This window comes from Nomascus leucogenys, chromosome 23, assembly GCF_006542625.1.
Source record: "Nomascus leucogenys isolate Asia chromosome 23, Asia_NLE_v1, whole genome shotgun sequence".
In the NCBI taxonomy this organism is placed as follows: domain Eukaryota; kingdom Metazoa; phylum Chordata; class Mammalia; order Primates; family Hylobatidae; genus Nomascus; species Nomascus leucogenys.
Genome location: NC_044403.1, coordinates 623,035 through 635,279, shown reverse-complemented (window position 1 = coordinate 635,279; position 12,245 = coordinate 623,035). Strand labels below are relative to the sequence as shown.

The window sequence follows — 12,245 nt, the reverse complement described above, 5'->3', positions numbered from 1 at the left end:
CACATTCATATAAATAAGATATACTTGTTTTATATATATTTATTATATTTTAAAACATGGGTCCACATACAGCTCATATATTACATTATGAATTAACAGCATGATTTAAGAAAAGTAATTTTGTTAATTATTTTTATAAAACAAACCCAGAGGCTGGGCGCGGTGGCTCACACCTGTAATCCCAGCACTTTGGGAGGTCGAGGTGGGTGGATCACAAGGTCAGGAGTTCGAGACCAGCCTGGCCAATATGGTGAAACCTCGTCTCTACTAAAAATACAAAAAAAATTAGCCAGGCATGGTGGCACATGCCTGTAATCCCAGTTACTTGGGAGGCTGAGGCAGGAGAATTGCTTGAATCCGGGAGGCAGAGGTTGCAGTGAGCTGAGATCGCGCCACTGCACTCCAGCCTGGGTGACAGAGCGAGATTCCGTCTCAAAAAAATAAATAAATAAATAAAACAAACCCAGAGCAACAATCTATGATAACGTTTACTTTGTATGGTAGCTATGGTAGGAAGTGGAGGAGATTCTGAGCTAGAAACTATATTAAAGTGGGCACAGCAAACAGAGAGGAGAAAAGGAAAATATCTTGCCCTTAGCCTAGCCCTGCCTACAAATCACTTAGGATACACGAGAAAAGACTTTCATTCCCAATAACTTTGCATTCAAAGATAAACCATGAATAGCGGGAACCTCCTAAAAGCCTTGACTAACAGGAAATCCTAAAAGCTTTGCCTCCAGAGATAAGCCACTAAAACAAGAACATCCTGTTTTCCTTACCAAAAAACAGGAACATCTTGTTCTTATCCAATTGGAATGAACTGCCATATCTGAGCTATAAATATCTGCCATTTCATCTGAGCTATAAATTCCTCTATTCTATTTAGCGAGCCACTCTCTGAAAGTCTGATTTTCTTGAACTGCAAGTGAAAATGTCTCTCTGTGCTCATATTTGTCTTTGAATTTTATTTTGACAAAGCGTTCCTGAACTGATTTTTGGGGGGAGAATCCTGAAGTTGGACGCACCCAGGGCTGGCTTCATGGGTGGGCAAAATGTGCAGTCACACAGGCTCCACCCTGGGTTTAGTGCTCTGCTTTCACCATCTTAAAATTCGTAATTTTTTTGTTTTTGAGGCAGAGTCTCACTCTTGTTGCCCAGGCTGGAGCACAGTGGTGCGATCTCGGCTCACTGCAACCTCTGCCTCCTGGGTTCAAGCGATTCTCCTGCCTCAGCCTCCTGAGTAGCTGGGATTACAGGCACCTGCCACCACACCCAGCGAATTTTTTTGTACTTTTAGTAGAGACGGAGTTTTGCCATATTGCCCAGGCTGGTCTCGAACTCCTAACCTCAGGTGATCCGCCCACCTCGGTCTCCCAAAGTGCTGGGATTATAGGCGTGAGGCATGTGCATTTTAGCTTTCTAGATCAGGTGAGGGCACATGGGCAAATGGCTCAAGGGTCAAATCCAGTCCACCGTCTGTTTTTGCATAGCCTGCAACTTAAGGATGGCTTTTACATTCTTCAGTGGCTGAAAAAGATCAAAAGATGAGTATTTCATGACAGTTGAAAATTACATAAAATTCAAACTTCAGTGTTTAGGATAAGGTTTTATTGGAACACAGACCCACCCATTCATACTGTATATGGCTAATTTTAAGCTACAAGTTGAATAGCTGTGACCAAGCCAGCATGGCCCACAAAACCTAAAATATTTCTTGTTTGGCTCTGCGAAACTAAAAGACAACAAAGAAAGATTTCTCCAAAGATACTGAGTTTCTTTGGGAGTGAACAAAAAGAATTATAATCCAAGATGTACAGCTATGGCAAGCCACAGGTCTGGAGAAGGGAAGAATAGGGGGAAGATTTTACTGGTAAAGGAGGGAAGTTCACATAAACGTCTTGGAAACAAAGTTGATTGGTTCCCGAGGCTCAAATCAAGAATTGGAGTCCGTTCATTGGTGGAGGTGCTGCTGCTGGGCCAAAGGTCCTTTCGACAGTATCTTATCTGAACTGCTGCAGTTTTAAAGAATATTTAGCAATAAATCTTGTCATAGAAATGTGCGCATATTTGCAAAATAAGCAAGTTGTGCAAAACATTTAAATGCATGAAAGATGTGCAGAAATTGTGGGTTTTTTGGTTTATTTTTTAAAATCTTTGAGGCAGTTCTTTCTTTTTTTTTTTTTTTTTTGAGACGGGGTCTTGCTCTGTCGCCCCAGGCTGGAGTGCAGTGGCACGATCTCGGCTCACTACAACCTCCTCTGGGTTCAAGCGATTCTCCTGCCTCAGCCTCCTTAGTAGCTGGGATTACAGGCGCCCGCCACCACACCCGGCTTTTTTTTTTTTTTTTTTTTGTATTTTTAGTAGAGACGGGGGTTTCACCACGTTGGCCAGGCTGATCTCAAACTCCTGACCTCGTGATCTGCCCGCCTCAGCCTCCCAAAGTACTAGGATTACAGTTGTGAGCCACCGCGTCCGGCCTTGAGACAGTTCTTATCTCAGACATATGAGCATGAGTTCCCTTCCTTTCTGGTCTCTGAGCTCCAATTTGTCTGGGTCTGACAATAGTTACTTCTCCTGGAATCTGCAACTTTCAGAGCACTTTATGGAAAAAGTCGGCCAATCCCTGCCCTACATTCACTCTTGATCACTCTCCAGTGTAGCCATCCCAAACTACTTGCAGACCATCCTTTTATCTCTGATCTGTATCCCACCCCCCCAACCATGGGTGCTTCCATAGAACTAACCCCATCTAAGCATTTAACAGTTATTCTAATTGCCTTTTTACTTGTCTGACCCAAGTGTTCGCCACTCAATCCTCAGCACCCAGCACGATCCCTAGCTTAAAAAAGGAACCCAGCATATAAACAACAGATTAATCTACAAGGAAGAATGAGGGGGTTGGGGGGAGCACTAAAAAGCAGCAAGTACTCTGCAGCAGAACCAAAGAGAAAATTCTACCTAAAGGTGCCCTTTCTTCGGGATCCTTCCTAATTTGAATACAGGTTCCCTTCTCCTCCATGACGAAATTCTTAGGGAGGTTACTTGTTGGTACGCAGTGTCCTCATCTATAAAATAAGGCTAAATAATTACGACTTCACCGGATTATAATCAATATGGTTAAGTATTGAACTAAGGCATAGAAAGCACGTAGCTCAGTGCACGCTTCCTAGAAGCGCTCAGTAAACTCGGATCCTCTAACACGCTCCGTTTGATGTTAATGGAGTCCGTATCCGAGCGGGTCTCCAGTGCGCATCGCCAAGGGTATGGCCCAGCATCCAACGCATCCTTTTAGTAAAAGCAGCGAATTCTCAGGGCTCCCTTCGCCCCAGGAGAGTTCTCGGCTCGCGACATCGCGGCGGGGCTGCGCGCTGGGCTGAACTCCCGAGAAACCTCCTGCGGCTGAACCCGAGCAGACGCCCGCCAGGTGAAAGAACTACAACTCCCGTCACGTTGCGTTCGAGTTTAGGGCCTCTTTATGTTTTATCACACCCGGCCTCTTCCGCGCAGCCCTCAGTGGCTCCGCCCCAAGGGGGGGCTCTCTTCTTTCCTTGTGGAGTCCGAAGCGTGGCCACGCCCCGGTCACCGGAAAAATCCGTGTGACGTCACAAAAACCTACGCGTCGCGCGGTGGGCGGGAGTTGGCGGACGGTCCCTGGCTGGGTTCTGGAGGCCCTGGGACCGCGGAAGAGGTTGCAGACGCTGCAGCGATGCCTCGCCCACGGCGGGTCAGTCAGCTCCTGGATCTGTGAGTCTACCCTGTCCCGCCTCCCTTCGCGCCGCCCCAGCACCTCCTCCAAACAGCCAGGCCCTGCGCTGCTCTTCCTCCCCGCCCCTTTCCCACACGCCCGACCTCTGAAGAGGCCCCGCGTGTGTTTCTGTCCCTGGGTTCCTGATCTGTCGTTTCCTGGGTGAGGACAGTTGTGCCAAGTGGGTCTCTTGGCGGGCTTGCGCCTCCGACACTCCGCTGCGCGATGAGTGTCCCTTCCTCAGTCAGCCTTGACAGCTCGGCGCCCCGGCTGTTGCCGGCAGTGGCCTGTCTCTTAGCAGCTAAAAGCCTTGGTAGAAAAAAACACGACACTAGATGAGGTTCTCAAAAGCTTCTAGCAGAATTCCACCCCTGCAACTGGAATAAACGTTGACAGACCCTGGGATAAACGCAGCAAAGTGGTTAAGACCACGGATCCCTGGCTGAGATTGCTGGGTTCAGCCCCCGGCTCTGCCATTCACCAGCCACGTGACCATGGACGGGTAACGTAACCTCTCCCTGTGCCTAGGTTCTTTATCTACAAAATTTCTGTGATAATAGCACCCATCACATGGAGTTGTCCTGAGGGATAAATTTAACACATGCAAAACCCTTATAAGGATGCCCAGCAAATAATAAACACCACTAAGTGTTACTATTATTTCCTACCAGAAATTGTACGGAAATGGAAGTTACAAGGGCAATTGCGTCTCTCCAGGAGCTTTCAGTCCGTTAATATTGCCATGTAAATAATAGACATCTTAAGGATAAGGAGAACAATCTCCTTAATCTACGGAAGGCTTTCTAAAACGATGGCATCTGATATTTTACATTAAACTTGGGAGGCCAAGGTGGGAGAATTGCTTGAGCTTAGGAGTTCGAGACTAGCCTGGGCAACGTGGCGAAACCCCGCCTCTACTAAAGATACAAAAATTAGCTGGGCACGGTGGTTCACGCTTGTAATCCCAGCACTTTGGGAGGCCGAGGCACTTGAGATCAGGAGAGTTGGAGACCAGCCTGGCCAACATGGCAAAACCGCGGCATGTACTAAAAATACAAAAATTAGCCAGGAGTAGTGGTGGCGCCTGTAGTCCCAGCTACTCCGGAGGCTGAGGCGGGAGAATCGCCTCAACCCAGGAGGCAGAGGTTGCAGTGAGCTGAGATCGCGCCACTGCACTCCCGCCTGGAGGACAGAGCGAGACTGTCTCAAAAAAATAAAATAAATAAATAACTGTAATATATGCAGAATAATATCACAAGCGGGAGATTAACAAACTTTTGAAATTTCTAATAAGGAAAAGAATAGAAGAAAGCTTTGTCAAGGGGGTTATGTTTGAACATTGGTAATATCTGACAGTTGCAAATGGGAGGAAATGCATCGGAGAGAGTGCCGCGCGGTGGCTCACGCTTGTAATCCCAGCACTTTGGGAGGCCGAGGTGGGCGGATCACGAGGTCAGGAGATCGAGACCACGGTGAAACCCCGTCTCTACTAAAAAATACAAAAAAAAAAAAAAAAATTAGCCGGGCGTGGTGGCGGGCGCCTGTAGTCCCAGCTACTTGGGGAGGCTGAGGCAGGAGAATGGCGTGAACCCGGGAGGCGGAGCTTGCAGTGAGCCGAGATTGCGCCACTGCACTCCAGCCTGGGCAACAGAGCGAGACTCCATCTCAAAAAAAAAAAAAAAAAAAAAGAGTAAAGGTTTGACAGGCAGGAAAGGTAGAAATATGAGAGAAGACCAGAAAGTAGCACTCCAGTGTGAATGGAAGATACAATATGAATAGCATAGTAGTGAGACATAAAGCCAAGTCACTGGGAGTAGAATCTTAGGGACCAGGATGAAGGAAGAGCATTTCCCCTTTTAGTCATGGGGAGCTATCAAAGGTTTTAGAACTGTACGGTGAGCAGAGAGAGATTTGAATTAGGCAGAAATTGGAAATAGGGAGACACTTAGAAGACTGTTACAAAATCTTAAGAGGTGAAGAGCCCAAACCAGGAGACACGTGAAGATGTTCTTTGCAGAATTATTTCTGGTGGCATGAAGCTGGAATAGGAGAGTTACCATGGAATATTATGCAGCTGTTAGAAAAGCAAAGGGTAGGCCACGCATGGTGGCTCACACCTGTAATCCCAACACTTTAGGACCCTGAGGAGGGTGGATTGCTTGAGGCCAGGAGTTGGAGACCAGCCTAGGCAACATGGCAAAACCATGTCTCTACCAAAAATAAAAAGTTAGGCAATCTCATAAACTGGCCTCAAAATAAATAAATAAATAAATGAAAGAAAAGCAAAGGATGGATATTCACATGGATAGAACTTTAAAACACAGTGCTTAGTGAAAAAAAGAGGAAACAGACTAGCAATGTTAAGAAAAATTCTTCAGAACTTGGGGCTAAGACAAAGGGATGACTACATGATCTTCATTGTCATGCTAGAGTGTGGTCCCTATGTAAAGGTCCATATTTGCCCTTAGAACCTCATTTTGTACCCTTCTGGGACAAGGTACAGTCTGAGACTGTCAGTTGGTCAGTAACAAAGTTACTGGTTTGTAACAAAGTAAGAAGCTTGAGCCAGACTAGTAATTAACTGTGTCACTAAGCACACAATTTAGTCCAGCTGATGAGGCTTTCTCCATGAAGGAAACAGGGCTTGGTTTATGTTCTTGCATAAATTCCCTATCTCCTCACTGATCAGCACTTTAACACTGCCTTAGAGAATCCTTTGGATCTGGGACATGAATAGTTTTGAATAGAGGGACCACGGAAAGAGAAGAATTAGAAATTACTCTTTTAGCTGGGTGCCGTGGCTCACGCCTGTAATCCCAGCACTTTGGAAGGCCGAGGCAGGTGGATCACCTGAGGTCGGGAGTCGAGACTAGCCTGACCAACATGGAGAAACCCTGTCTCTACTAAAAATACAAAATTAGCCGGCTGTGGTGGTGCATGCCTGTAATCCCAGCTCCTTGGGAGGCTGAGGTGGGAGAATCGCTTGAACCTGGGAGGCAGAGGTTGCGGTGAGCCGAGATTGCACCATTGCACTCCAGTTTGGGCAACAAGAGCGAAACTCCGTCTCAAAAAAAAAAAAAAAAAGAAATTACTCTTTTAGTTTTTAGCTTCATTGACAGGTAGAATGGTGATTAGACTATTATGGAGGAAGAAGTGTCTTACGGGGAAAATGAATCAGAGTATCCAGTAGAAATATCAAGCAGGCAGTTAGAATATAATTTTGAATCTGAAAGAAAGATCAAGGATTAGGCTGGGCGCAGTGGCTCACGCCTGTAATCCCAACACTTTGGGAGGCCGAGGGAGGCGAATCACTTGAGGTCAGGAGTTTGAGACAAGCCTAGCCAACATGGTGAAACCCTATCTCTACCAAAAATACAAAAAAAAGTTAACCGGGCGTGGTGGTGCACACCTGTATTCCCAGCTACTTGGGAGGCTGAGGCAGAAGAATTGCTTGAACCCAGGAGGCGGAGCTTGCAGTGAGCCAAGATGGTACTACTGCACTCCAGCCTGGGCAACAGAGTGAGACTCCATCTCTAAATAAATAAATACATAAATAAAATGAAGAGAGATCAAGGACTGAAACTAAGATTGGAGGTATAACTTTTTAGATGATAGGAAGCCGTGGTTAAGTTTAAAAGAGGGCGATAGAGAGAAAAAAAAGAAAGTCAAGGACAAAATTTTATGTAACACTTACATTAGAAGCAGTCCATGTTGCCAAAACTCTTTTATTTGTTAGATCAATTCACCATATGATGAATTGGCCAAATAGTAATAGGTTGTTTCTTTTAAGTATAAAACGTAGAGTAACTAATACTGGTTGGGATATCCACCCGTCTCCCCAATTGTTTTACAGCTTTTAAAGATTTTAAGTTTTAGCTGACTTCTTTTCATTTTGTCTTGAAAAATGAGACTGCCTGTGCCAACTGTGGGGCCTGAGAATCAACATCACTTATGTCAACCTAACTTTTTGCTCTAGGAAATCTTTGCAAATCAGTTTATCTAAATAAACAGCTATCAGGACAAACATTTTGATTTTGAGGACAAACATTATGTTTATTTGGACAGATTGCTCATCAAGGCTGGCTTCTCGTGTCCATCCGTTTTAAACTACTAAGTCACAAACTTTGCCTAATCCTTACCCATTCACCACTGTAGGGGGAGAACCACCCACTTAAACTGGTGGCGTTTATATCCCAGAACCTTATGTGTGTGTGTGTGTGTATATATGTATATATATATATATATATATATATATATATATATACTCTTGCCTAACTTTCCTCTGTTGAAATGCTACCAAAACCCCATCAAGAGGATCTCCCTTGCTGTAGTAAATGTAATATATGATTTGACAAATTTAATCAATTTGTTTGACCAGCAGGATTTCTGGATGGGCTTTGTGGCCATTTAATAGTCCTCCCAGAATTTTAAGAACTATTTGATTTGTTTCTGTCCCAACTCCCTGCTATTGCAGCTGGAGGGAACTGGAGCAGAAAGAGGAAACCCTTTACTTTGGGAAACACATGGTACAGCGTCTGCACTGCTGAGCTCTGAGAAGAGTATACTAAAGGGCTAAGATGAAAAAGACTGAGAGAAAAAGGTGGCGGTGGGGGGCAGAGAGCCATGTTGTAGGAAAAAGGTTACGTATTGAAATATACCTGAAATCTGCATAAAGCAAAATACAGTAGTCTCTCCTTATCTGCTGTTTTGTTTTGGCAGTTTCAGGTATCCGCAGTCAACCATGGTAAAGAAAAATATATATATATAAAATGGAAAATTCTAGAAAGAAACAATTCATAAATTTTAAATTGTGCGCCATTTTGAGTAGCATGATGAAATCTCACGCCACCCTGCCCTGTCTGCCCAGGATGTGAATTCTGCCTTCGTTCAGCATATCCATGCTGTCCATGCTGTCCATTTATTAGCCTTCTTGGTTACCAGAGCTATTGTCGCAGGGCTACTGCATTCACATAACCCTGATATTACTTAATAATTGCACCAGAGCACAAGAGTACTGATGCTAGCATATTGTTACATGTATTTTTTATTTTTCCACCCAATCCCTGCAGATATTGTTATAACTGTTCTATTTTATTGTTGTTGTTCATCTCTTACTGTGTCTAATTTATGTATTAAACTTTACCACAGGTATGTATGCATAGTAAATGCAGGGTATATATAGGATTTAGGATTCAGTACTATCCATGATTTCAGGTGTCCACTGGGAGTCTTAGAATGTATTTCCCATGGATAAGGGGGATCTGCTATATAACAGGAGTGATTGTCAGTCACTTCAAATGCTTTACTTTTCTCTGATCCCCTACTCACAGAGGTCACGTGCAAGAGGAACAAGAGCACTTTTACAAAGTTACACAGACTTTCCTTGTTTCCTTGCTTGACTGGTGTGGGTCACTCTAGGGGTACTTGGTGAGCAGTGTCCTCAACCAAGTGGTAGTTATCTTCGTAATCTAGGGCAGAAGTTGGTAAACTTTCTGTGAAGGGCCAGATAGTAATATTTTCAGCGTTGTGGGCTACACACCCTCTGACACAGTTACTCAGCTCTGCCACTGTAGAACACAAGCGGCCACAGACAACACATAAAGGAATGGCAGCAGCCTGAGGATGATAAGGGGTGTGAAATATCTGTTGAATACCTTGACCATTGGCTCATTATTGAGCAACCTTTGCAGTAAAAGACCTATCATTGTCAGAGTGAAAGTGGTCTGCTTTGGGAGGCCAAGGTGGGTGGATCACGAGATCAGGAGATCGAGACCATCCTGGCTAACATGGTGAAACCCAGTCTCTTCTAAAAATACAAAAAATTAGCCAGGCATAGTGGCGGGCGCCTGTAGTCCCAGCTACTTGGGAGGCTGAGGCAGGAGAATGGCCTGAACCCAGGAGGTGGAGCTTGCAGTGAGCCGAGATCTCGGTGGTCTGGAAAACCAAAAACATAACACACTTTGATCAGTGTGGCTGGAGTTGGTTGATCAGACTGAAACCATGAAACCATAACCTGAAAAAATGTCAACAACTGTAACACATTAACAGTAGCCCCAGGGGTGGTGTGCGTGTGTGCGTGTGTGTGCGTGTATGTGTGTGTGTGTGTCAGTGTCAGTCAAAGGCCGTGTTCCAATAAAATTTGATTTCTTTTTTGTTTTTTGAGATGAGATCTCACTCTGTTGCCCGGGCTGGAGTGCAGTGGCCCGATCTCAGCTAACTGCAACCTCCGCTTCTCAGGTTCAAGTGATTCTCCTGCCTCAGCCTCCCAAGTAGCTGGGATTACAGGCATGCACTACCATGCCTGGCTAATTTTTTGTATTTTTAGTAGAGACAGGGTCTCACCAGCTTGGCCAGCCTGGTCTTGAGCTCTTGACTTCAAGTGACCTGCCCGCCTCAGCCTCCCAAAGTGCTGGGATTACAGGTGTGAGGCCACCTTGCCAGGTGTAAAACTTGATTTCTAAAAACCAGCAGCTGGCCAGGTTTGTCCCACAGGTCATAGTTTGCTGACCCCTGATCCAGGTTTCAGTACAACAAGAGAATCCAGGTGGCTGAACCAGAATTAAGTTTGAATTTCCTAAGTTCCCTTTTGCCAGACTGCCACCCAGAGAAGGTACCAACCAGGCTGGCTTGGAGTCATTGTTTGGAGAAAGCAAGCTGCACGTCATGCCCAGGAATTGTCAGAGTGGAATCCCAGAATTTCAGACTAAGTCTAGCGAACCCTCCCCTTTTCATCCTGATCATTATATAGGAGGTGGCCAGGAGACTATGAACCCTTTCAGGGTGCCTTTTTTGTGACCAAACTACCTTACTAAGATGCATAGACCAGGAGAGTGTGAAGGAGGTAGAGTCAGAAATTTCTTTTAGTGGATTTTTTTAAAGTCTGTTTTACTTCTTGTTCGAGCCAACAGCCTAAGGATGATAAGGGGTGTGAAATATCCATTGAATACCTTGACTATTGGCTCATTGGTGAGCAACCTCTGTGCAGTAAAAGACATATCATTGTCAGAGTGAAAGTGGTCTGGAAAACCAAAAACATAACACATTTTGATCAGTGTGACTGGAGTTGGTTGAACAGACTGGAACAATGAAACCATAACCCAAAAAAATGTCAACAACTGTAACACATTAACAATAGCCCCAGGTGTGTGTGTGTGTGTGTGTGTGTGTGTGTGTGTGTAAGGCGACTTGTCAGAAGTAAGAGGGACCACACCCCATGCAATACGGTCTATTTCACTGAGACAAAACAGGTTGACTTTTGAAAGGAAGCACAAGACCAGCATGCAATGGTAGCATCAGATACATGTAATCTTTACTTTGTTCCTAGGCCATGATGGCAGATGTTGTTGCTATGTGCAGTGTGTTGTTGCAGTGTGCAGACTGCTGATCCTGGCAGCAGTGGCAGCCGTCTGGATGGATACTTGATTAGTAGCGTCATTGCAGTCTATTCCATTAGAGAATGAGCCATTACCATGGACATCTGTCTGATTCTCAGCTGTGATTTGTTTTCACAGTTCACAGTCCTAAAGAGGAGTGTCTGTAATCCGCTAGTTTGTTTTCTTCCAAGTGGCAGACCAGGTAACATTGTCAACAGCCCAAGAGTCAGTAAAGATATAATATGCCTTGACCAAGGAGGTGTTGTTTGTTGACTAAGACAGATATTGGCAAACTTTGTAGGCTCCACCTACAGTGTCACTTTAGCCTCTCTTCCCCACTGAGGACTTTACCCAGACCCCATCAGTTGCATTTAGTTGCCTTTTTCCCCTAAGGGATCAGAGACCAAGGAGCTTAATGTGTGCCCAAGTTATGAATTATAGCAACAGCCAACAGGAGACTGCTGTTCACCAGCTGGAAGTGTGGGGAATGCAGAGTGGCAGGGAGGCTGGCTCACAGGGAATGCCGAGGGTGGTGAGGATGATACTTCCCTCTTGCTGTCCACTCCTGTATTGATGCCACCCCAGTATTGATGCCACCCCAGTATTGATGCCACCCCAGTATTGATGCCACCCCAGTATTGATGCCTGAGCATCAGATACCCAGCTTCCTCCCCTGGGCACCTCCCACTGAGCATCCAAGCCCAGAAGTCCTTCTTTTTCTGCCCCAGTGGAAACCACTACATTTTGCTCCACAGTTCTTGATAATTTTGGCCACCCGTATGCCCAGCACCCCATCATCCTCACCAATCAAATCAGACTGTGGCAGGAGCCAGATATATAAGCAGCTGGCTTTGCACTGTTAGGCAAAGCTCTGCATTCACTTTTGTTTTGAGAGACTGCTCACCTGTGGCTCAACCAAATAAACGAGGCTGGTCTCAAACTCCTGGACTCAAGAGATATTCCCACGTTGGCTTCCAAAGTGCTGGGATTATAGATGTGAGCCACTACACTTGGCCTACAATTCTGCTACAATTTGACTTCTAAGCATATACTCCATTGAATTGAAACTGGGTACTCAAATACTTGTATATGAATGTTCATAGCAGCATTATTCACATTAGCCAAAG

General features: G+C 45.1%; 1 protein-coding gene across 4 annotated transcripts in view; it reads left to right on the top strand.

Moving 5' to 3' along the window:
- The first annotated feature begins 3,546 nt into the window (after positions 1-3,546).
- AMN1 (antagonist of mitotic exit network 1 homolog) overlaps positions 3,547-12,245 on the top strand; it is a 58,148-nt gene continuing 49,449 nt past the window's right edge. The window contains exon 1 of one of the 4 annotated variants that reach the window (XM_012503573.2): positions 3,547-3,724. Coding sequence is in view for 3 of the 4 variants with exons in the window: in XM_003277798.3 (XP_003277846.1) it covers positions 3,707-3,744 (38 nt within the window). In the remaining variant the exon portion in view is untranslated. Of the gene's footprint in view, positions 3,745-3,783; positions 4,248-12,245 lie in introns of those variants that run through there. The other 3 variants (XM_003277798.3, XM_030804551.1, XM_030804552.1) reach the window with 3 other exon arrangements.